This window comes from Labrus mixtus, chromosome 12 (genome assembly GCF_963584025.1).
Source record: "Labrus mixtus chromosome 12, fLabMix1.1, whole genome shotgun sequence".
Taxonomy (NCBI): Eukaryota; Metazoa; Chordata; class Actinopteri; order Labriformes; family Labridae; genus Labrus; species Labrus mixtus.
This window is the reverse complement of record NC_083623.1, coordinates 5,347,255-5,370,386: the sequence shown is the minus strand read 5'-3', so window position 1 is coordinate 5,370,386 and position 23,132 is coordinate 5,347,255. Positions and strand designations below refer to the sequence as shown.

Sequence of the window (23,132 nt, the reverse complement as noted above, 5' to 3'; positions counted from 1 at the left end):
CTCCATGTGAAAGGGTTTCTCAAAAATATGAAACTTTCAGACATTTTCGGCAATTTTTTGGCAAAGATTTCTTGTTGGAAACTTTCTGAAAATTATGTGTTTCTGAAATAATCACAGACTGAAGTCCCAATTAGTTCCCAACAAATATATTTTTAATTCTTAATGAAATTCCCTAAAGTTTCCCAGAAGTTTCTGACAAAAAAAATCTGAAAATTTACAAAAAATCTGGACGTCAAATCCTGATAGTTTCTGAAAATTCAAGTTGAGGAATCTTTGGGAACTTTTAGGAATTTGAATCATGAATTTTCAGAAATTTCAGGGATTATCGTCCCGCGGTGGCATGACAATATCAAGACACACTACATGCATGTTTAATGAGCATTAGTTGTTCATTTATTTTGAAAGCTTTTCATTTCTGTACCCTTTGAAATTGTTGCCTTATAAACCCCTCTAAATGATCACTTTACAATATGATGTAGTAACTGACAGTCTGTGAGGAACAACATTGAATTATCACTCAGCTCCACAGCGGAAACATTCAGCTTTTCACTACCAGAGGCAGGTTGTGATATCTCAGAGTGACCTGACCCGCTCAGATTAATAACAGCTCTGAAAGCCTGTTCATGGCACAAAGGAAATGAAGTAAAGCAGTCTGCCAGGATACCGTCACAGTCACCTTTGAGCCCTGAGTTTTAGCTCACAGGAACACGGACAACAGAGGAGAGCACTTTTTGTTGCTCTTGAAAAGACATTGAAGGGATTTATTGTCCTCTTTTTGTAATCACAGAAAGTTCTGCGTCAGGATTTTAAAAAACATAAATATAAAAACATTTTATGACAACACTCAAATTAGGAGGTCAGCTTTTTCATCAGAGTAAAAGTAAGAAGGAGGCGAAAGTAATAATCTGATATGTGTATGGAGCGTAAGTGGAGCTTGTTTGTATGCTTCAGAGGACTTGTGTTAGTGAATGCAGCAGCTCATTATTAGCATGGCAGTACTGGAAATGCAGTGTGTGTGTGTGTGAGCACTGTTTGTAGCTTTGGACAATTCGATAAAAGCTAAAGAAGTTCAGTCATCTGCAGTGATAAAGCATTGTTGTTTATCTGAAGTGATATTCAAAAAAAGGTGTTGGATGGCGTTCTGTGGGGTCGTTTCTAATCATTTATACAGCGACACTATTCTAATCAGGGGAGACGAGTAAACGAATCAAAGACAAATATTTATTTCACACATGAGGTATTGAATTATTGCCCTGAGCGGCAGCATGATCCCTCCACCTGTTGAGGTGGCGGAGGTGTTGGACGACGATGTCGCCTGAGGCTGATGGGATAAGAAAGCCGATCTATCTGAAGGACGCGGGTTGACTGAAGTGGCAGAAGATGTCGTCTCGGTTGTCGGACGACCAAACTGTGACGGCCGGGGGTTGACGGGATGATGGCTGATGATGTGATCTGAGGCTGATAGGATGAAGCAGGAGATGAAACTGAGAAGGCTTGGCGGTGACGGGGAGGTGGAGGTGGAGGTGGAGGGTTTTTTTTGGCACAAACAGTGGCATGAATGAACTGGTAGAAGAAAAAAGCCACTTTAAATAAAAGGCAGCAGCAAAATGAGAATGAGCTAAGAATGAGGGAGTGGAGCGGTGCTGCTGGACAGATGTGACCAGGTGATGATTACAGGTACATGTGTGGAGGAGAGAGTGCAACATAGTGTGAGAAAGAATGATTAAAACCAGCATGCAGAATAACGTCATCCTGTCTGAACCTCCACTAGAGCTACATTTAAGAAGTAACCGCTCAGATATTTTTCATTGAACTCAGATCTTTGTATTTTTTAATATAGAACGTCACTATGACCGATCCTGTCTTTGAGTGCATCCATTTCTTCCTCAGTTGTCCAGTCATGATCAGTAACAGTTCAACCAATCAGAGCTGTTCGCAATCGTGACAGATTTATCAAGCACTGCCTCCACGTGAGGCTCTGCTCATTGGGTCTATTTTCAGCATGTTGTCTTTTTTAATAGCCAGTCCTGCAGCGTGTCTCTGAGGACGACGATATCTGCTTTTTTGTGTTGGTCCACTTTAAGCTGCGGCTGATCTGAACAGCTGTTTGACAGAATGAAAATGAAATCTGTTCAGATAGCCGTCGTACCCCCTCTAAGGTTAAATGTAGTATTTGTGTTCGTTGATTATGTGACGGCCCTCTGGCCTGTTGGGTTCTGCCTTCTCTACTCTTGTGTTGTGTTTCAGGTTCATGTGATTGGTTAGGCGCCTGATTGAGAGCGCCGGGGCCCGATGCTCACAGTCACTATGAAAGCTGACACCTCAGTCTGTTCAGAGAGACTTTCTGCATGCGACTCGTTTTGTCACGTCATCTCCCTTTTCCATCCAACACATTCACAATACACTGTACACACACCCACTCACTTCAGTTGAGATACTTGACTTCACAATATGTCTTTACATCTACAGAGATACAGAGATTCCATCACAACTTCCACTACTAAAAGAATGGTTTCACTTCCCACTAACCTGTACCAATATAGCATGTAGCTCAAAAACCCATGTGCATCACGAGGCTAGCCTAGCTAAATGCTTATGGCTAGCTTGTTTTCTTGATAATGTGTTGTTTTTGAGAACTTTAAACCAAGTTTTAATCATAGATTCATACCTCTCAAACTCTACAGAAGTGATTTAGTAGGTAGTAATGAATCAGGTATCGGGCAGTATTGTTAGCTCTGCCTATTTCTTCAGTTATGATCGTTAGATAACTGGTCTGAAAGACACGATATTCCCTTTTGAACTTTGTGCAAAATGGAATAACAGAGAAACTGCTGTGTCACAGACGTCTTAGATATGAGCGTGTGCATTTACTGACTTGGGCATTGTGTCCACCCAGCATTTTGTTTTCTGAGCACCATCATCTTTTTTTCAATGAGAAGAGAGGCGACTACCCGGAGAAAAAAATGAATTGCCCAGCGTCCTTTTTCCTGAGTGCTCCGTTCAACTCTTCAGAAAGGCGCTGTTGACGTCACAGACGCTTTTTTTTCCAGATGTGTGAAATTCCCCTTGTTTTTACCACTTCCGGATCGTGTCTTGTGCTCACATCCCTCTTTGCTCCGTGTCTGCGGGAGTAAAAACAATCCCAATTAAAAAACATTCAATAAAAAGAAACGGAGCATTGTCGTTCAACCAGTGACCATTGTTAACAGGCTGTTGTCATGGAGACAGGACGGACATGCAGCATTTTTCTTCTCAGCAAACGCTTCATACAAGAGCTCCCACTGGGTGAACACGGGGGCCTTAGATTCATGGTCACAAATCACGCTCTGATTGATCGCAGAACAAGAAGTTTTTACTCTGTTCTTTAAAGAACAAAAACTTCTTTGAAGATAAGTTCTGTGTTGATATTTAGTCAGCAGATAAATGCTTTTTGTTTTGTGCTATTTTAACTTAGAACAGGTGGGAACCCCCTCGTGGAGCTCCTCCATTAATACCAGAGACCTCGGCTCAGTCGTCAGCTGGAGAAATTAAACATTAACATGCATCTCCTCGTCTCTTTGTCCCCTAATCCCAGCTCAATATTCAGGACTGCTGTGAGTTTTCATCTTTCACTCTCAAAGTAAACAAGTTTCCTGAAAAGATTCATTTAGAAAAGCTGATAACGCAAACACAGTAAATATAGACTCCAGACGTATGGAGCGAGACGATACAGCTGTGTGAGCTCAGGTAATTTCATGAAGTCTGCAGGTGGGTGAAGAATAAATCCCCTTTTTCATAATCTCAGTCGAGTAAATGTGAAGATAAATAAGATTTGCTTTACGTGGACTTCATTGTGGACTACAGTTCTCAACAGCATCAAAGAAGAAAAGTGGAATTTCACATTTTAAAACCTGTAAGGCCGCATCAAAAGGTTTACTGTTTCACATATTGATCTTTTATGTCGTTATAAATCTAATGATTAATAATAAAGTCAGACTGAAGCACCAGTGAATCCTCTAAATGAATATGGAGCTGAATCACAGATCAAAGAGCGTTGAAGGTCTGAATATTTGTTTTGTGTGTGAAGTATTGAGTCAAACGCTTGCGTCTTTGTATCTCATCATGAAATTTGACTTTGATTAATAAGCATTGGGTCCATGCAAGAACCCCTTTTTTTAACAGTTTGGTTTTTAAGTGGCTCGTATGACTGACTGAATTCGACTTCTGGCATTCACTTACCTTCTGCTGAAAATCACCAGACAGACATCAACTTGCATGTTTTACATAACACCTGATGTCAAACTGCGCTGACGCATCGTAAAAACAGCTTTATTAATAATCATTTTAACATTTTTAGAGGTCTTCTAAAACCACTCAGACACTGCTCCATGCAGAGGCGCTGCTTGTCAGAGCGGTGGGTTTTTGCTGGTGGGTGTATTTATTTGAGCAGTGCATATGTGACAATTGAAATACACATAGATCTGACTTCACCCCCCCGGCCTGTGGGAGTTTTATGACAATTGTAAATGCTTCCTCCGATTGATTTCGTACAGTGTGAGCACATAAACCATGAGCTCTCGTGCATCGAAAAAACAATTCAGTCGCACAATGTAAGCTGGTATTCCATATCTACCACAGCTTTTATATAACTGGTACAGTGTGGGCTTTACTGGTTTGATTTTGTATTTTGTAGAATGACTTTGAGTAGAAATGCGAGTATGTTTTTCTTCTTCTACTTTATTGTAAATCTGTTTTTTCCTGTATTTAAAAACCATTTCGTGTGTGGGGAGTGGGATCCTCTATGATTTTCAAGGCTTAAATAAGACTTTTTAAATACACTGTCACTTAATTTTGACAAACTTTAAGGCAAAGCTGAAGAATGTCTGACATGTGTGAGTTTGCAAACTACTTAAGATGCAAAAAAGAGAACATGTCTGTAACTGTGACAGAACTGAACTGCAGGGTCAGAAACAGGAAGTGATTTGTAGAATCACTTTGAAGAATATTCTCCTTTTAGTTGATTTCTGTTTTCTCACTGTGGATTCAGAGCACTCAGAAGATTGATGAAGAACTCTGGGAGGAGGGAACCATGATTGAGCACAGGGTGTGATTTGTCCATATGATTTAGAATCTGTCGGACACATAAGGTTAATAATTCAAATCACAGTATAATCAGAGTGTGTGTCTCATGTTTAAATTAGTACGAGTGAGACCTCTAGAGGATTTTTATTTTCTAAATTCTCACTAAGAAGAAGATTAATATTCATCAACCTGTATGTTTCTGATCACAGATGTGCCTCCACTGGTTGACCCAGTGTTTCTGGAACTATCTGGACTGGACTGAAATCTGCCACTACATTTCCACCTGTGTGCTGATGGGTCCTGACTACCAGGTGTACATGTGCGTGGCCGTATTCAAACATCTGCAGCCCGACATCCTGCAGCGCACACAGTCCCAGGAGCTGCAGATCTTCCTCAAGGTGAGATGGGAAGTCATTACCACTTCTTATTAACCAACAGCTGAACGTGATCTTGAAAAAAAATACTGCTGGTTGTGTTCACACTTTCAGCTCATCCTGAAAATGTCAGGTTTTTTTCAGGCGTTTTTTTATTTTTTTTTTTTATGTGTGAAAACACCACAAGTTCACTCCTGGGTTACTCTAATGAGAATTTTAAGAGCAACATGTACTGGACCACAGATCAAACTACTTCAGGCTGTCTGTTGAGCTCATAGACGAGGACTTTTGGATTCCTGCAGATGATTACAGATTGAAGACATTTCAGTAGCAGCTCTAGCCCTGCTTTATTATTTGGTCTCATGTCTGGATTTTAAATAAATGTGAACCCTTCTGCAGACCTCTACTGAATACATCTCCCCTTTTATATTCAGCGCTGGTCCTTGATTCACATTCAGATTGAATAGCAAATCGACCTTTTTTTTTTTTTTTTTTCTAAATTTGCTCAGAAAACTTCCCACACTGCCGTATTATTTTTAAGTAGCCTGTTCGGGAGAGTGAACATCTTACTGAAATCTGCTCAGTGAATTTTGCATGATCGCCGAATCCAAAAGTGGCCCTGAAGATTTCAACAAAGGTCTAAAAAAGTCACAGTCTGTGAGACGCTAACATCCAGACGACATTAAACATCAGCATTGTGAACGAGGCCCCTTGCCCGACGTGAAGCGCCACTCGTCATTACTCATTAAACGTCTCAATCCTCCCAGTCTCCGGCTGATAGCTCGGGTGTTAACATCACTGCGAGCCACCGCTGACACTTTTTGTGAATAAAAGATCAGTTCTGAAGGCTTCATCTGAGGAAGCTCTTCTAATGAGCTGCAGCATCAGATACTGCTGCGAGAGACAGAGTGTGTGTTTGTGTGTGTTAGGAAACGTACAAAGCCCTCGTCCTGAGCTGAACCGGTGAAAGTTTGACGCTTCTTTTTGCGTCCGAGGGTCTTATCTTTGCTCCTCAGCTCTCTCTCTCTCTCTCTCTCTCTATGTGGGAACAATGTGGAGGAACTATTTTATCCCGACAGATGTGGTATCAGAGGATTTAAAATATAAACATTCACACACTTGCACGCTTTACACTCATCCTGACAGAGGTCATATATCGGCCCCTAACTCAGAGGCAACATGAGAGCACACACTTGATCTCTTCACGCACAATGAATGATCTCCTGTCACCACACATATAAAGCTGTCCTACTGTGGCTTCTGTAATAAGAGGGTTTCCTGCCTTTGTTTCATTACATTGAAGCGTTAATTTATTCAATAACACTGTGGAATAACTCAAAAAAACTTCTTTACATATTTCCAATTGACCACATTTACGCACTAAACAAGCGGCGACCTCTGGTGTTGAAGAATGAAGACCTGCAGTTCCTCACTTGTCCACTTGAGGCTGCCTGCATAAACCCGATATGTCACTTAACACACCCATTTTAACAGCAGAAGTGTGCTATGAAGGAGAAGAGCATTTTCATAAAAAGAGGCGTGGCTTATCCGACCACCGAATTCTACAATTCACTTAGTAGACGCTTTTATCCAAAGCGACGTACATCAGAGAGTAAGTACAACACAAGCAAGGATCTAGAAAAAAGGGAACAATGTCAGTAAGAGCAAACGATCAGCTTTGAGTCTGATTGGACACACAGGTGCTGACAGGAAGTGACCAGAGGCAAAGCACAACATTGAGGGCAGTTCTTGAGAGCTCTAATCAGTATAGAAACCATCTTATAAGTCGTCGTTATCAAACAAAAACCATCGTCATTACCATCATCATCATCAATAATATGGAGACCATCATCATTAAGTTAGTAGGTATTCATGAAAGAGCTGGGTCTTTAGCTTTTACTTAAAGGTGCAGAGGGACTCTGCAGATCCAATGGAGTTTGGAAGTTCATTCCACCACCGGTTTTGACTGTTACTACGTTGACCAAAAGTTAGTTTGATGTTTTGTCAATTTTGACGGCAGATGAAGATGTTAACATCAGCGTCAGGATGTCGGGTGGTCGTAGTGTCAGATCACCTCGCTGAAGGTTTGGGGAGCTCAGTCTACTTGAGAGCCTGGCCTCTGCTGCCTGGTCCTAGCAGTACCTCTTGGTCCAGTATTATGTCACCTGATAATTCTGTTTGTTGGCACCATGAGATCTCTTTCAGTTTAATTCCTTTTTTATGTTTAAGAACTGAAAACAGCCAATCATAGTGAAAGGAAAAACAAGATAGCATTTTGATACTGAAAGTAAATTGTTGATCTTAACACAATTTTTTAATTTGGCTTTTGTCAGTACATGAAGCAGCTTTATTGTCTATAATAATCTATTTTATCTGTTAAAAACAAAATGTTTGAACTCAGTTTGACAATTACTAAAAGAAACTCACTCTAATATTTATTCTTTAACTCTCTAATAAAACTCTGAATGTCATTTTCTTTCACTGAGCGTGAACACGACTCATTTATCACGAGGATAAGCTCAAGAAAAAGTGGAAAGCTCTGATGAAAGAATTAATTAGCTTACCTAATGATCTCACAAGTGCTAATGGTCGATATGTCTTGGAGATTATGTGGGACATTAAGCCGCTCATATCTCCTGTCAAGCATTTAAATGTTCAGTAGATTGTATATTTTGTGATAAATTCAAGGAATCAATATTAGTAAGAGACGATTTTCCTTCACACTCGTGACTTTGCATCTTCTCCTTTAAGTCTCCCGGAGAAAAGAAAGGACCTAAAATAGTCTCCCCGGGGGATTTCCACTGCTTATCTCTCTCTCTGGGTTGAACTGTGTCAGCAGGCGTTCTGCGGTGAGACACAAAATTGGGAAAGAAACTTTCCGTCACGATTAATCTCACTTTGCAAAATCGTATCTGCTACTAAGAATCTAACAAGTCAGACTCCTGTGGGAATACTTTATTTCCTGTACAGTAGTGCTTCAGTGTTTGAACAGAAGAAAAATACACACATATAACCTGAAGTATACAAGACATTCACCAGAAAAGATATGGCTTTAATAGAGCGTGAGTTATGTAACTGCTCCTTCTGGAAAAACCAACCTACACTTTATTAACTTGAGTAAATCAAATATGTCCTCTATGTCATAACACAATGTGATTAAAATGATTATTCTCTCATGAAGTGTGCTTCACGGAGTCATACGCTGCGTCCTGTAAAAGTGGAAGGAGCCGAGTCATCCATCGGAGCGAGAAGTCATCTCCTCCTGACGCTACAGTCTCCCCTCTGAACGATCTCTCCTCTGATTGATTTCCTTCTTTTAATAATTCTCACTCTTTGTGGGTTTTTTTTCTAAATGCAAACTATGACCTAATAAAGGACACCTACACAGGGTTGTTAAGGTATGGGATAGGCAGCCTGAAGAAGTGGGTATACTCCTAAATGTTACCCCAAATGTTTTTTTTTAAGTGGCCCATTAGTGGACAAACGACCTCTGTTAGGGCGCGGTCACACTGGCCATCCGTACCATGCCGTAGTGAAGCACGATTGGCCCCCCGCTGTGCCACAATTACCTCAGAGAGAGAGAAAAGGGACGCGCAGTCAAGTCCGTGTCTGCACATCGGAGAACAACACAGTGAGCATGACATGCTCATGCATGAAGTGTACCGCACCTCTCCGAAGTGTGCCAAAGCCAAGGAAGTGTAACGTTCACACTGGCCAAACGAACTGGACCTTAGGGTTGAAGCGTGCACGGTACAGATGGCCAGTGTGACCGCGCCCTTAGAAACAGTCACGTGTGCATATTGAGTCAGCGCTTACTAACCAGTTAGAGACAGAGTGGGGAGGGTCGTCCCTTCACCATCGTAGGAAAAAAAATGTGTAAACTGCTGAATATTGTCACTCAATGAATGGTGTGAATCAGAGGGGATTCGGGGCACGTCAACAGTGTTCAGGAAGTGAACTAGCACCTCTCCATATTTCCAGACTTGGCCCACACTGGGACTTGAATCGGCGACCCTCCAGTTCACAACCCTAATCCCTACAGACTGAGCTGCTGCCGCCCAGTAGCCGTCATGCTGCAGGCGACACTGACACTGTGTTTTTTTAAATCTGTGGTCTGGATAATGTCGCAGGTTGTTTGCTGTGTATTGTTATTCTGAATGCGACACCGCGTCTGATTTATCCCTCATCCTGCTAATTGTTGATGCCACTCACATCCTGATGCACGGACAGCTTATTTGCTCTCTTGCACTGTTTCATTGCCCATGAGGCCCGGAGTCGTCATGATGCATACTGTAACTCAGGCAGCAATTATAACAACAGCAATTACTGACGGAACAAATGAGCCAAATGAAAAGCTCTTTGTCTGCTTTGATTCTCGTCTCTTCCACAGTTAAGATAATTCTCCAATAATGCAACACGTCTGTTGATGTGTGTGCAGCGTGGAGGGGATGTTAGCACTTATTAAGATATTGTTTTTGCTTCTCCGACACGTGAAACCTCATTACCTCCACGCTAAAACAAGGATGTTGTTTGCTTGCACGCCGCAGCATTCCATTTCCACTTAATTAGATTTCCTGTGACTTTGAGATAGATTGAATGTAAAGTATTTTAATGAAAAGGTTATATCGGATTATTCACACTTCACCTCCCTGCAAAGTGAATAATAATAAAGTAAGCCCGCTTCTGCATCGATAGCTGAAGTATTTTCTGTCTGCGACGCTCCACCTCAGAGACCCCCACATCGACCTGAGGGGTCCCCAAATAATTAAAGGGAGCAGAAAAACAGATGTATCGGTTCGACAAAAGTTAAATTGTACTCACTTATTTCTTGCTTTTTTCTTCTTAACTTTGGCAATGAAGAAGAAAAAAAATACAGAATGAAACTTGGGCTGGGAATCGCAGGGTAACACACATTATATGATTCACTATATGTGGCCAGCGATAACAAAGAATACACAAACTGCCCCCCTCCACCACCCAAAACAAAATAGTTAAAGTTTTGGACTATATATTTATTAATTTGGTTTCAGTTTCACTTCCTATCACACTTCATCTCTGAACTTCTTTTCAACACTGTCTGACATTATCATACCGTCTTCTTCTTTGGTCATTTAACTGTTGTTCACACTTTACTCATTCATTTCATTAGCGCCACCTTGAGGAGTCATGGCGTAGGAATGCGAAGGGAAATCTGTGTACAGCTCCAATTATTTTTAAAATTTATAATATTGATATTAAGCACAAGCATTGTATCACAAGTCAGGGTGATGATATACTGTCACTGTCATCTTCGGACTCGAACTCGCCCAAGGACTGCAGCCTCTGCACACATGTCACCTGCACCCCCAATTGGCCATATTTTGTTTGTTTTAAGAGCTTCACCAACAATTATAAGGCAAATTTAGAAAAAAAAACGATGGTCAGAGTTAGAGCAGCAGAGGCCCAGATACCCTAACTTTTAATCCCTAGTGGGAGTTAATCTCCAAATAATGTCGGGTATTAAAGGTCCCATAATGCAACCCATTGCACATTCATAGGGGAGGAGGATTTATTTTTGGGGCTTTTAATGCCTTTATTCTAGAGATAGGACAGTGGATAGAGTCAGAAACCGGGGAGAGAGCGAGAGAGAGAGAGAATGGGGAACGACATGTGAGAAAGGAGCAAGCTGCCACCGGCGCCCCACTGTAGCAGATTTTTTTTTGTTGTGCCCTTGTTGCCGGGTCAACTCCCAAGTACAATAAACTGTAATCATCGAATCAACGTGTGATTCAGACTCCTTTATTCAGTCCCTGAGCTCTTTTCTACAGAACCCCTGATGACATCATCAGGATTGTTTTGTCTTTAACTGATCCAGAGCCACATACCACAATATAAAATCTGTATGAACCTTTAATTTGTTTCATTGACTTTCATTTCAATCACTCTTTCATTTCTGCTACAGGAGGAGCCGATCCCAAACTTCAAGGTGAGCGACTACCTGGAGTTCATGGAGGGACTGAAGAGCAGATACAGAGAGCTCGTTCTCACTGACATGCAAACCATCCGTAACCCCGTGGAGTAAGAACACGTCTGACTTCTGTGTCTTGTAACAGATTGTTACGGAGTGGTTGTTGGACAACTTGTGTCGTCTTGATGAAGATCGAGTGGATATCTCTTTGTGTCGATGTTTACTATTTTTTCACGCTGATCGAAGGAGCTCTCGGTGAGCTGATGACAGGCAGATGGAGACGTATCAGGGATGAAAGCCTTTAAAATAAGAGTTAAGATGCTTTAATTGCAACATCTCATAAATACTACAGTGAATACGCATCTGCCTACAAAACAGACATCAAATATCCAGCGTGCTTGATGTCTATAAATCTAATTGTATCTAATTCACAAAGATACCTGGTACTCTGGAAGTTTTTGAAATAATTATTCTACAATTCACGTAGCAGGCACTTTTATCCAGAGCGACGTACGTTAGAGAGTAAGAGCAACACAAGCAAGAATCTAGAGAGCTTTGGAGGTGCTGACAGGAGGCGTGCAAATGCACAAGCACAACATCAACAGCTGTTCTTGAGAGTTTAATTAGCATCAAAACAACCCCTAAATATCGACATTATCAATATCAATAAGTGCGTAGGTGTTCATGAAAGAGATGAGTCTTTAGCTGGATTTATGTTCTTGATATGAACAACAAAACAAAACGTTTTAAAAGTCAGACTCACTAAATGTTAGTCACAGAAACTTTGCTGATGAAATGAAATAAAAAACTACCAGCAGGAGGATCCTTAAATGTTACATGATTTCTATCAACAAATCAAACTAAATGTGTTACTTAGTATCAGCTTTGTCCTGCAGGTTGAACATTAAACTACATGATGTAAATATATGTGATGATCATGAAGGGCGAGAACTGCTCAGAAGATCCAGTAATCACATGAATTTAATGTTATATTTCTGTATTTATTATTTTCCTACATTGTACATTTTGAAGGTCTTTTGTAAGGGGTTGAAGTATTAAAAACCTTCAGTTACAGCTGTGAGTGAAATTAAATTAAATGAACAACTTTTTGTATCTAAACAATCGTAACCCCTTCAGAGTCTGTCTGACTCATGGCTGTGACACATGTCATTAATGCTGCTACAGTCTGTCCCGTCTGTGTCCCTATGCAGGTCTTTGTATGAAAGATGCATGAGGCAGGTTGTTTCATTGTGATAAAGCCTCATTAGTAACCACAGACGAGTCTCTCTCTCTGCTGTCCTGTCGTCCCTCTTCAGACACTCTGAGGCCGGAATAATAAATCAGTTCGTATCGTATCCGTCCATCTCTCTCACATAGCAACCGTGTTGAGAAGATGCAGGACACAATGCAGGCGGTGGCTTACAGTGAGAGGAACTGATCGAATGTTTGTCCTACAAACGATCACACAATTACATTTTTGAACCTAACATTGAACTCAAGTTGTCATGACGACCCGGAGGCAGAATTCCACAACAAGCTGATGATTGCAACCAATTTCAATTTTCCAAGTTTTTCTTGGTGAGCATGTCGGCAGAATTGATTTTATATTAAGATGGATGACAAGCCTCCTATTCATTGTGTCGTCAACAAGTGAAGCCAAAGTACAATTGGGGGCATGCGCTGTCATTTCTGTGCTGGCGACGTCATTTTAAAGAGTAAAATAATGTAGTCCCCTTTTTTTTTTTTTTACTGTGACTCTTTATAACAAAAGAGACAAAACTTCTCTTTCTTTGTCTCTTCTTTTAAAAGGTTAGCTGTCCCCTCAGTCTACAGGAGCTGAATTGCTGCCAGGCTGTTCATGTGTCATAAGTAAGAGGGTCAGACGTCCCCTCACTCCTTCAGAAGTTTTTACAGTCCTGTGCACTGCAAAGCACATCGTTTGGAAGCTAGACGTGCCATCCGTCTAGCAGCGAGGAACATCCATTTCTCTCAGCAAAGTCGAGCTCCCTCAAAGTGTCCTTAAGAAAAAGAAACAAGAAAAAAAAAAAGAAACTGTCAGGATCCTCTGCGGCTTTGACAGATTTCAGCCAGCCACTGTCTGTGCCAGCTGAATCAATCTCCTGCTCTCTCTCTCTCTCTCTCTCTCATTCTGTGCACAGAAGCAGCATCCACATGGATCCAGCTGATGAAAACACAGCTGACAGACACGTCTAATATGGGCCGTATCATAGGCCCAACACTGACGCACACACACACACACACACACACACACGCTCCTCCCGTATCTCCGCTCAAACTCTGCAAAGTAGAGCAGCAAAACACTGACATCTGGCAACAGCCTGACATTAAATTTTACTCAAAGCAAACAGACGGAGCGCTGGTGAAACAGGACGCAGCCAAAGAACGATGAATATATTCTAAAGGGCAGAAAGTTTGTCAGTCAAATAACTTAAAAACTGATGATCAAGAAAAAGCTGATCTTATACTTTAGCCTAAAAAAAACATCCATGACGACAGGTTTCCAAAAGAGCAGGCACACCAGTACCTGAACGTCTGAACTTCAAACAAGTAACACACACATACTGTAAACACACATTCACACTTTATTCCCTTTAAATTGGCACTCTACACTGAGTGAGTAAATCTCTTCCCTCTTCAGGGTTTTTCTGTTTTCTTCTGCTCGTCTAAAGTGAAGGCTTGAATAAACCCAAGTCATTATCACCGGCGGCTCCCCGTCAGCCCACGGATCAGACCTGAAACTGTTTTTATTGGTTTTCACATCTGTTAGCGGCCTGACATTGGAGCGTGTTTATCTGATGTTCTCGTTCCACGTGAGACGTTTTTATTTTATCTACAACAAAAACAAAAAAAAGGAGATTTCAGTCCTCTGCATGGGACAGAAAGCTTTTCACAATATCGCCCTGTTTTTTTATGAACGCAGTCACGGCAGTGCACCAGCCAGCACCCAAAGCACCTCGAGCCACCGGAGGTATTCCACGTCTACCAGAGGATGGCAGAGAAAGCTCGGCTTGTTCCGGGTTACTCGTGGCCACTCGCCGTGCTGAACGAGGCAAGAAGAGACAGACAGAAGCAGAGAAACTTCGGAAAAAGGTCGGATTCGAAACCTGGGCCGCCCTGCTCGGAGGACTAAGTTCCGTACATGGGGCTCACACAGTAACCACTGCACCACCAGCGCCCTCTTCATGAAAATTTTCAGCAATGGCAAGAACAGAGGGAGTTGAAGGGTATGAAAAGTGACACCCTGGTGGCTGTCTTTGTTTTGCCATGTTTCTTTTTTCACATTAAGGGCCAGATTTACGAAAGGTTTGCGTGTCTTAAAACGTGTGCAAACTTGATACCACCAGCGAAAAAAAGTGCTGTCTGATCTGCTAACGGGGCGCAGTGAGGACTGCGTCTTTTATATGAGCAAAACAACACGCATTGACCACTTAGTACGTTTGCCTTAATGAATATGCAACATGGGGCGTTTCTGCTCTAGCGTGCAAAATACTGGGAGGAGAAAATGCAAAGCAGTTAAGTTAGTACACGCATTGCGATTTACCAAGCCTGACAAAAACTGCGGTGATTGTGACGGTGTCTGAATTTAACACCTTTGAAAGGAACGTGCTAACCCAGGAGACCAGCGTTACACACAACAGACTGTTGTTACTGAAGTTAGGAGGAGACATATATGCACAATATGTTTGGAATGACAGCAGGAAACACCATGATTAAACTATTTTTTTGCCTAGGTATAGCCAACAAAAGTGAACATTCACAGCCTCTGCATTCTAAAGAATTTCAACATTGACATTTATGTATTCCTATTTCTCTCATTTCGCAATTTTAAACTTTCCTTTTTCTCGGGCTGCGCGGCTCTCCCCCAGCTCTTTGTTTGCCTCTCCCACTGATACCTATTTTGCGCTTGCAGTCATCCTGCTTTCCGTCCAAACTCTCCACGACTTAAACCAGTAGAACACGCAAAAGCCTAACTTAAATAGTACCGCCTCCACAAGGTTTGCACCTGGTGTCATTCACGCAAATTTTCTTAGTAGATCACCCGCAAAAAACGCCCGCCAACCAAACACGCAATGAAGTACTCTTTAATTGGGAGCTCAGTAAATCAAGCCCTCTGTATGATAATGTTAAGTGTTTTCAAACCACTCAATAAGACATGAGATAACGTAGTTGAAAAGTTGAAAACAATGCGGTGAGGTCGTCTCTCCACTCCGTTACTGAGGGGTTGTGATTCGGCGGGTGTGGCTTGTGAAGGAGCGCTGCCGGGGAAGGTGGTGAGAAAGACGGAGCCCTGAGGAAAGATGTTACTTTGCAAAATCTTGCCTAGCTTTTTCCAGAATTACCGACCCTATCTTTAAATGCTCTCACTGGATTATCCTCTCTAACTGAAATAAATTACACTCTCCGTTGACTTTAGATGAACTGTACTCAGTGTGCTGTTCCCTGAGAGGCCCCTCGGCGTGCCTCAGAGAGCTACCAGAGGAAAAATCAGCTCCTTCGGGGGGGACGACACTGAAGACTGAAGACCCACTGAGGCGTGAGTGGTGAGCTCGATTGCTGGGCAGAAATATTTCCATAAAGTTTGGTTCACTTGCAGAAATGGACGGGGAAGAGATCAAGAAGACATCGTGGCGATATCGATGAGTGGGCACGTTTAATTGGTAACCTGAGAGTGTGCAGACGGAGCTGCAGGAGAAAGACAAACCTGAGCTGACACCGGTACGACTTTCAGCTTCAAGATGAACAATCTGCTGAATCATGTCGGTGTTTTTTTTCTTATAGTGGGACATATTTTACAAAGGTAGATAGATCCATTCAACTTGTGAGGCAGGACAATGAAGGCTGTGATTTTAGCAACTATTAGATGATTTAATGTCATATCAGATTACTCTGTATTCACAAAGTCTGCATAAAAAAATAATGCATCTGTTTGACTAAAAGTCTAAGAACTTCCACCACGTCTGTCAACACCCACAACCTGTATGCATGTTGTATTAAACTGTATAAAAACCCTCACAAACACATTAACAAACACACATACGGTCCTTGTTATGAACCGTCAAAAAGGAGTGTTTTATTCTGAAAATACACCGGATGTTTTAGTGTTGTTTTTAGGTGTCTGACTTCCTGTCCCACTCGATCTGCTCTGTGCTAAATCGATGCGTCGTGCTCCGGCATCCGGCAAAAACTACCTCTTCCAGCAGGTTATTCCACAACTTCAGGGCCAGAACAGAAAAGGCTCCGCCCCCCTTCAGTTATGAGGTTAGTTTGAGGAATAATAAGTTATGACCTACCAGAGGATCTCAGGTCGCATGGGGACTCGTAGGCTTCATTCTGCATTTTTCAGGACATCTTTTTCTCCGTTCTCTATCAGATTCAGAGGACCTCATTGTTGGGACAATTTAACCAATCATATTAGAAACAGCACCAGCCTCAACTTATTTAAAAAAACAAACCATTCATTTCCTGCTTGGCCAATTAACCAATTCGCCATCATAATCATTCTCTGCCATAAGAGCTTATTCTCCTTTTCCCCCCGTCTTCTTTAATGTGACTCTTTCTTGTTTTGCTTTCTTGAACACCTTATTGAGTATGTGTTCTTGTTAGCGTTATTGGTTTTTCTTGGACTACATTAATAATATGTCTCTGTGTTACATGTTTCTCTTTAGGAGGACCACTCGACGAGCCCCTCTGGGTTTATTTGGCTCCTCCAGCACATTTCTTTCAAAATGTATGTTTTGATAATTAATTAGTCATTATGTACTGTGTGATTTTCCATTTATCTATTTCCATTGATCTATAGGGGGTCAAGAGGTCAGTGTCATGTAATCTGGTTCTGACCCTCAACAAGATTTAAAAGTGATCACTGGAGTTTTAAAATCGATTCTAAAACAGACTGGGAGCCGGTGAAGTGATTTCAAAACCGGTGTGATGTGTTCTCTCCTGTTGGACCTGGTTATGAATCTGGCTTCCCGCCGTGTCCCACCATCTAAAAAAGTAGTTTACCTTAAACTTTGGTATGCTGTTAAGAAACTAGGGAGTAATGTTTTTTGTTTTTTTAAACACTAAATGAGAGCCAAAAGGTCTTTGATTTGTCCCAGTGGGTTGAAAATAGTGTGCTGAAAAAGGGACGTGTGGGTCTGACAAAAACAGAAAAAGTTCCAACCCAGACTCGGCTGTCTGTTTCTCGACACACAGTCAAACAGCCTCTCTCCCTTTTCATCCCCGTGTTCAGTTTGTGCGACCATCAGTCACCGCTTTAGTGCGACCTGCAACTTTGTATCGAAACAAACGCGACGGGCCTCGTTAATTGTGACATAATGGGCTGTTTATTTCAATTAGCCTTGAAAAGCTCATCATCTGTGCGGAGCTGATTGACCTCCAAAGGAGACGCGGTTTAGAGATGATGACTGTGATGGCAACCTTTACAGTCGCACATAATGATCTGTTGTGCTCTTCATCTCGATTATAGACTTTCCAAACTGACAGCGAGCGATTAGAAACACTTAATTGTTGGTGATTAGTCTGATTAGGCGGCGGCGACGACGAGGACGAGGACACACCTCGCTCTCTGCTCGGAGTCTGGAGATGCCTGCAAACCTTTTTTTTTTATCAACCGTGTGCTGTTATCTTTGTTGGTTTTTATCTTGCAGATGTTCTCCCTGAACTCATTTGTTAGTGTCACTTATTCCTTTTTTTCCCCCCACTCTCTGATTTGAATCAGTAGCTGCAGGAGTTTGCTGCTTTTGTCTCTTATCAGGACGTTATCTTCATTTTTGTTTTAATCTCTTTTTTTGTCTCCACTGTTGCTGCTGCTTCTTGTTTCCAGCCTCGTGTTTGCAGATTCCCTGCAGAAACCCTGAGATGTCATATTTAGATCATTTTTGCATGCAGCGTAGCCTCCGCTTTGTGCTTCGGGGAGTTTTGGTATTAGCATTTCCATTTGCGACGGTCAATATTTCCCACAATGGAGTGCATTGTTCGCCGTGTGCATGAGAATCGGATGACTTTTGGGGATTCGCAGCTCAATGATACAAACTGTTAAACACGCTGTATTGATAAGTATGCAGGGAAGGTTTGTCGGCGTGTCTAATAAAGACCCCGTTAGAGCTTTGCGTTTCATTTTTGCCGCCTCTTTTTTTAATGAGGACACAAACTCTGAATGATTTATCGATCCCCCCCAAAAACTTCAGCCGGTGATGCTGCTCCATACTCTCCGCCTCGTCTTTTGTTTTGGCTCCGTCTCTCTCCCGGGAGCTCTGCAGGGTCTGTCTTTAATTTAAAGTGTGGCCTGCTCTTGTTTGGAATGCATGCTACAGGCTTTTCCTCCTCCCCGAGTCCCTCTGCCCGAGCCCTGCTGCTATCAGCCCCGCACTGCCTGTCAGACGGGTCTGAGAGAGACGGCGGAGACACACCGAGAATTATAATTCCCGTTCTCAGAGAGAGACACAAAGCCCTGCACAGACTCTGCCTCGACTTCTCCACCTTATTGCATCCGCTCCTCGGATTTGTGCAGCAAAATTCAAGACTTTTATTTCCCTTAATCCCCGAAAGTCCAATAATATCCAGAGTGTACTGGTACATGAAGTTTCCTCCTGGAACAAACAGGGGGGAGCGTCTCATTATGTGTTTCTGGATAAGACTCGGAATTATCAAGAACACTGCTCGTGAAGCGACTTTTGCCAAAGCTGTGAAAGCAATCAGCTCAGTCTGGAAACGTGCGCAGCCAGTTTCATTTCATACCAATACGGTCGCTTTAATTACGTTTTCAAAAACCAACCAGAAGCCTTGTCTTCATTAGGCTGGACTGTGTCCCAAAGTTAAGAACCCAGCTTTTTTTCACCTAAAGTGTAACTCTGTGATTGAATTACCTCCCGTGTCTGTGACAGAATGTTAAACTCTGCCCGCCGCCGCTCCTCTCTACGAGCGATTCTCTGAGCGGGACTGCTGACAAAACAAGTTTGATTCCAGAGAGATGTAGTCACAAAAAAACGGATTTGGACAAAGAAAGGGATAAACAAATGTTGCACAAAGAACGGAGACAAAGATGTGGAGATTTATGAATAAATACATGGAAATAATAAATACGGCAGCTCAGCAGTGAGCAAAAGGAAAGTCAGTGTGGAAGTCGTTGGCGAGGCACAAGTTGGCACAAATACGTTCAAACTTTCTGGACGTGGTGAGGTGAAGACGTCTGACATCCAGAGGTGGGTTTAAATATGTGCAGCACTGAAGTCCACACTGAACTTTGGTGTCACTGGTCAGTTGAATCCTGATGTCCTGAGTTTCCACCTGAACATGTTTGAGCGCTCCTAGGAGGAGGTAGAATATCCTCAGCAACAGGGAACAATATTTAGCATATACATATGATTATTATTGGAATTAAGACTGTTAGCTTTGTCCGTCTGTCTGTCTGTTTCTATCCATCTCCCTCTTTCCCATCTCATCAGCCCTTTACTTTCATCAGATGGCTGCTCAACGTGAGTCTGGTACTGTTCGAGTTTTCTGCCTGTTGTTTTTTTTTCTCCCCCACTGCTGCCAACTGCTGTTAAGTGTTTGCTCATGGTCGATTAAGGCCCAGTTTCCCAGAGTGGCAGCGTCTTTTTTTACTTGTTTCCAATGAGAAGAGAGCGCTTGCAGCAGCAGGCGGTCGCCCTGAGAAAAAAGCGCAGCGACCAGCGTCTTTTTTTCCCCAAGCGCTCCGCCTTTTTTGTGCATCCGCTCCGAGCACTTTAAGTTGAAGTTTAACTTTTTCACAAAGGCGCTGTTGACGTCACCGCCGCATCTTCAGACACTTTGCAAAAAGAGCAAGTCTAGACCTTACTCTTTGTAATATTATCTACAAAGACCCAACATTAATCCACCGTGAGCGCTAAGCAACATTTAGCAAAGTAACAGTGGTGAGGAAAAACTTGCTTTAAGAGGCGATCCTCCACTCATGTTTAACTGCGCTGGGCTTGAAGTGGGATAGAGGGAAATGCAGAAAGACACAGATGGAGGAGCAATGAATAAGATAGATTTGAATAAAATAAACCTTTATTAAGTTCTCCAGGAGAAGTCAGATCACTGTCTCATCATCAGCAAACAAACAGAAATCAACATGTTTCAACTAGCTGCCCCCCCTCCCCCCGCAGCCCAGACCTGACTGAAGGTCTGCACATCGTCCATGATGTTATAATAAGAAAACTCCACCTTCAGTCGGGCCTTCACAAGTCCCTGCAGAACCATCACTGGATCCACACAGCCAGAGTGCTTTGCCTGGTTCTTCCTGCTCAGCCGGATCGTTAACTCCTGCAGAACCAGACAGAAAGTTCAGCGGTGTGTGCACGGCCTTTTTTCTTAGCCGAGTGTTTGGGGCCAAAAACAAACAAAACAAAAACCTTCCCCGAGACGTTGGAACTGTTGTTTTAAAAGCTCAAAGAGAGGAGCGAGCCGCGAACACTGAACAAACAAATGCGTGTAAGGGTTTCAGGCTCAACACACAAATCACGCTGCTCTCCCACCCCATGATCAACGTGCGCTCTGAATCTGAAGGTCAGCCGTCCGTTTCTCAACAGCCAGCTTGTACAGGGACCGGCAGCTGCCTATCGGGGGAAGCTTCTTGGGCGGACATCCAGGACCTTCACACACACCTGGTAGATCTTCTTCTCCACATCCTGAAAGTTCTCCAGGTGAAGAGTTGTGAGTGACAGCTGCTGACCTCCCCACATGAACAAGATAAATTTATAGCGTCAGTAATAATGGTAAAAGTACGAGTAGTATTAGCAGAAACAGAGAAGTACGATGATAGACTGATCAGTCTAATATTAACATTAGTAACTGTAATGATGATGAAACAGGGAGGACTGATTATGTTAATTATAGAAGTTAAAGTTGAAGCAGCTGTAATGAATTCAATATTTATAATAATGATTCAGAAAGAGGAGCCTGTAGGAGACCAGGGAGCTCAGGGGCCTCCCAGGAAGATGTATGGTTAGTGACTTACATGGTACATGGAGATTTACAGAAAGTGAAATATGATGGGAATACACAGAGAGAGAGAGAGAGAGTAATCAGAGTGATCGAGCGCACCACCAGGATTGTTCAGGTTGATTTTATTGGTTGAGACGGTGTGCCGCTTGAGTCTCATTGGGTGCATCCGAATTGCCATGTACCTACTCAATCTGTCAGTAGGCAGATATTTGTTCCTACTTCGTCTGATTCATTCAGTATGTCATTTGCGTTTCCCGAAACAGCCGCATCCACCCGTTTTTTTGTTTATCTTCATTCAAGAAGAGTAATGCGCATATACAGTCAGGTAAACAAAAAACAATATCACAATGTAAATCAAGTAAAAGATTAAATAACTAAATAACACACAGTACATAAAGGAAAGTACAAATGAAAGACAATAATATACAGAATATAAAATAAACCAATAAAGACGCATTTAAATAGTGAAATCATTATTTCAATAGAGGGAGAAAGGTTTTATAATAATGCAGACATTTGTTTTATTTTCTCTTGTTAATTAAAAGTAGTGATTTCAGTCGGGACTTTAACTCTAGATTAAAAATTGATTCAATTAATCCACGCTCGTTTGTTTTGATTTGGAGGCGGACGTGACGATTTACGTTTAATTTCGCACAGCATTGTGGGTGATAAAATACAATTCAGTATACTGAGTTGGAACAAAAGATGCATACTGAATGACCACGAAAGTTCAGTATACTGAAACTCCCTACTGAATAGTACACACTGCCTACTGAACTGTGGCTATTCAGAAAGGGCCAAAGACTCCTGGGGAGGTGAGATTAATTACACCTGAAGTCAATCTGGCACTGATTGAAGCTCCTCTCTGATTGGCCAAAGAGGACAGGTAACGTGGTATTTAATGTGTGTGAGATCAGCAGACTGGTTGATGTGTCGTTTTGAGAAAGCTGTTAAGAGAGACGGTTTAAATACATTTTGGTTTTAAAGGAGAAATCTGTAATCTGGTGGTCGAGGTTTTTTTGACTCACACTGTCTGCCATCCAGAAGTACAACAAGCAAACTTCCCTTTCCCTTTCAGTGAGAAATGTTGTATAAAAGCTGTTTTAGTCAAGGAGTAGAGAAAAGACACATAACATAGTCAACTCTTTGCTTAGTAAGTGTTTTTATATCTCTGGTTCCGTGTCAAGCTACAAGCTACTTCAGAGCGCTAATATTAGCATGCTAACACAACAATGCAGGACACAGGCAATTGCAGCTCGAGCAAAGGACACTTTTGTCCACCAGTTGGGCCTAAAGTTGCTTAATTATGGTGCGTTTCTTTGTGCAAACGCGAGTGGAGAGGGGTGTTGCCGGAGGAGAGCGGAGGCTTCAGTGTGACGGAGGTGCAGCTAAACAGCAGTTTTCTTTAGTTTCATGCGGGTGCTCAAGGGCGACATCTACTGGATCTAAAAGTTGCACATTCTTCCTTAAACTAAATGCAATTATTGAAAACCGTGTAGCTGCAGCTTAATGAAGTGAACATAATAACAAAGGTAATGATTCACTAACCTGAAGAATCAGTGTCCGCAGTCTGAGCAGTCACGGACAGATGGACTGTCTGGTACAAAGATGTGAAAGGATTTTTTAATTCTTAAATATTTAAAGACAGCACTGAGACCAGACACCGCTTCACTGTATCTCTACCATTAAGTGGCCTATCAACCTGCAGTCACAGGTATTATAACTAATCTCACTTAATCCTCTTTACAGTTAAGCTGCCA

General features: G+C 42.1%; 1 protein-coding gene across 1 annotated transcript in view; it reads left to right on the top strand.

Moving 5' to 3' along the window:
* Positions 1-12,465, top strand: part of tbc1d32 (TBC1 domain family, member 32) — an 82,880-nt gene extending 70,415 nt beyond the window's left edge. Inside the window, exons 33-34 of the mRNA XM_061051619.1 lie at positions 5,271-5,459; positions 11,377-12,465. Coding sequence (XP_060907602.1) covers positions 5,271-5,459; positions 11,377-11,496 — 309 coding nt within the window. The 3' untranslated portion in view covers positions 11,497-12,465. The remainder of the gene's footprint in view (positions 1-5,270; positions 5,460-11,376) is intronic.
* Positions 12,466-23,132: the final 10,667 nt, after the last annotated feature.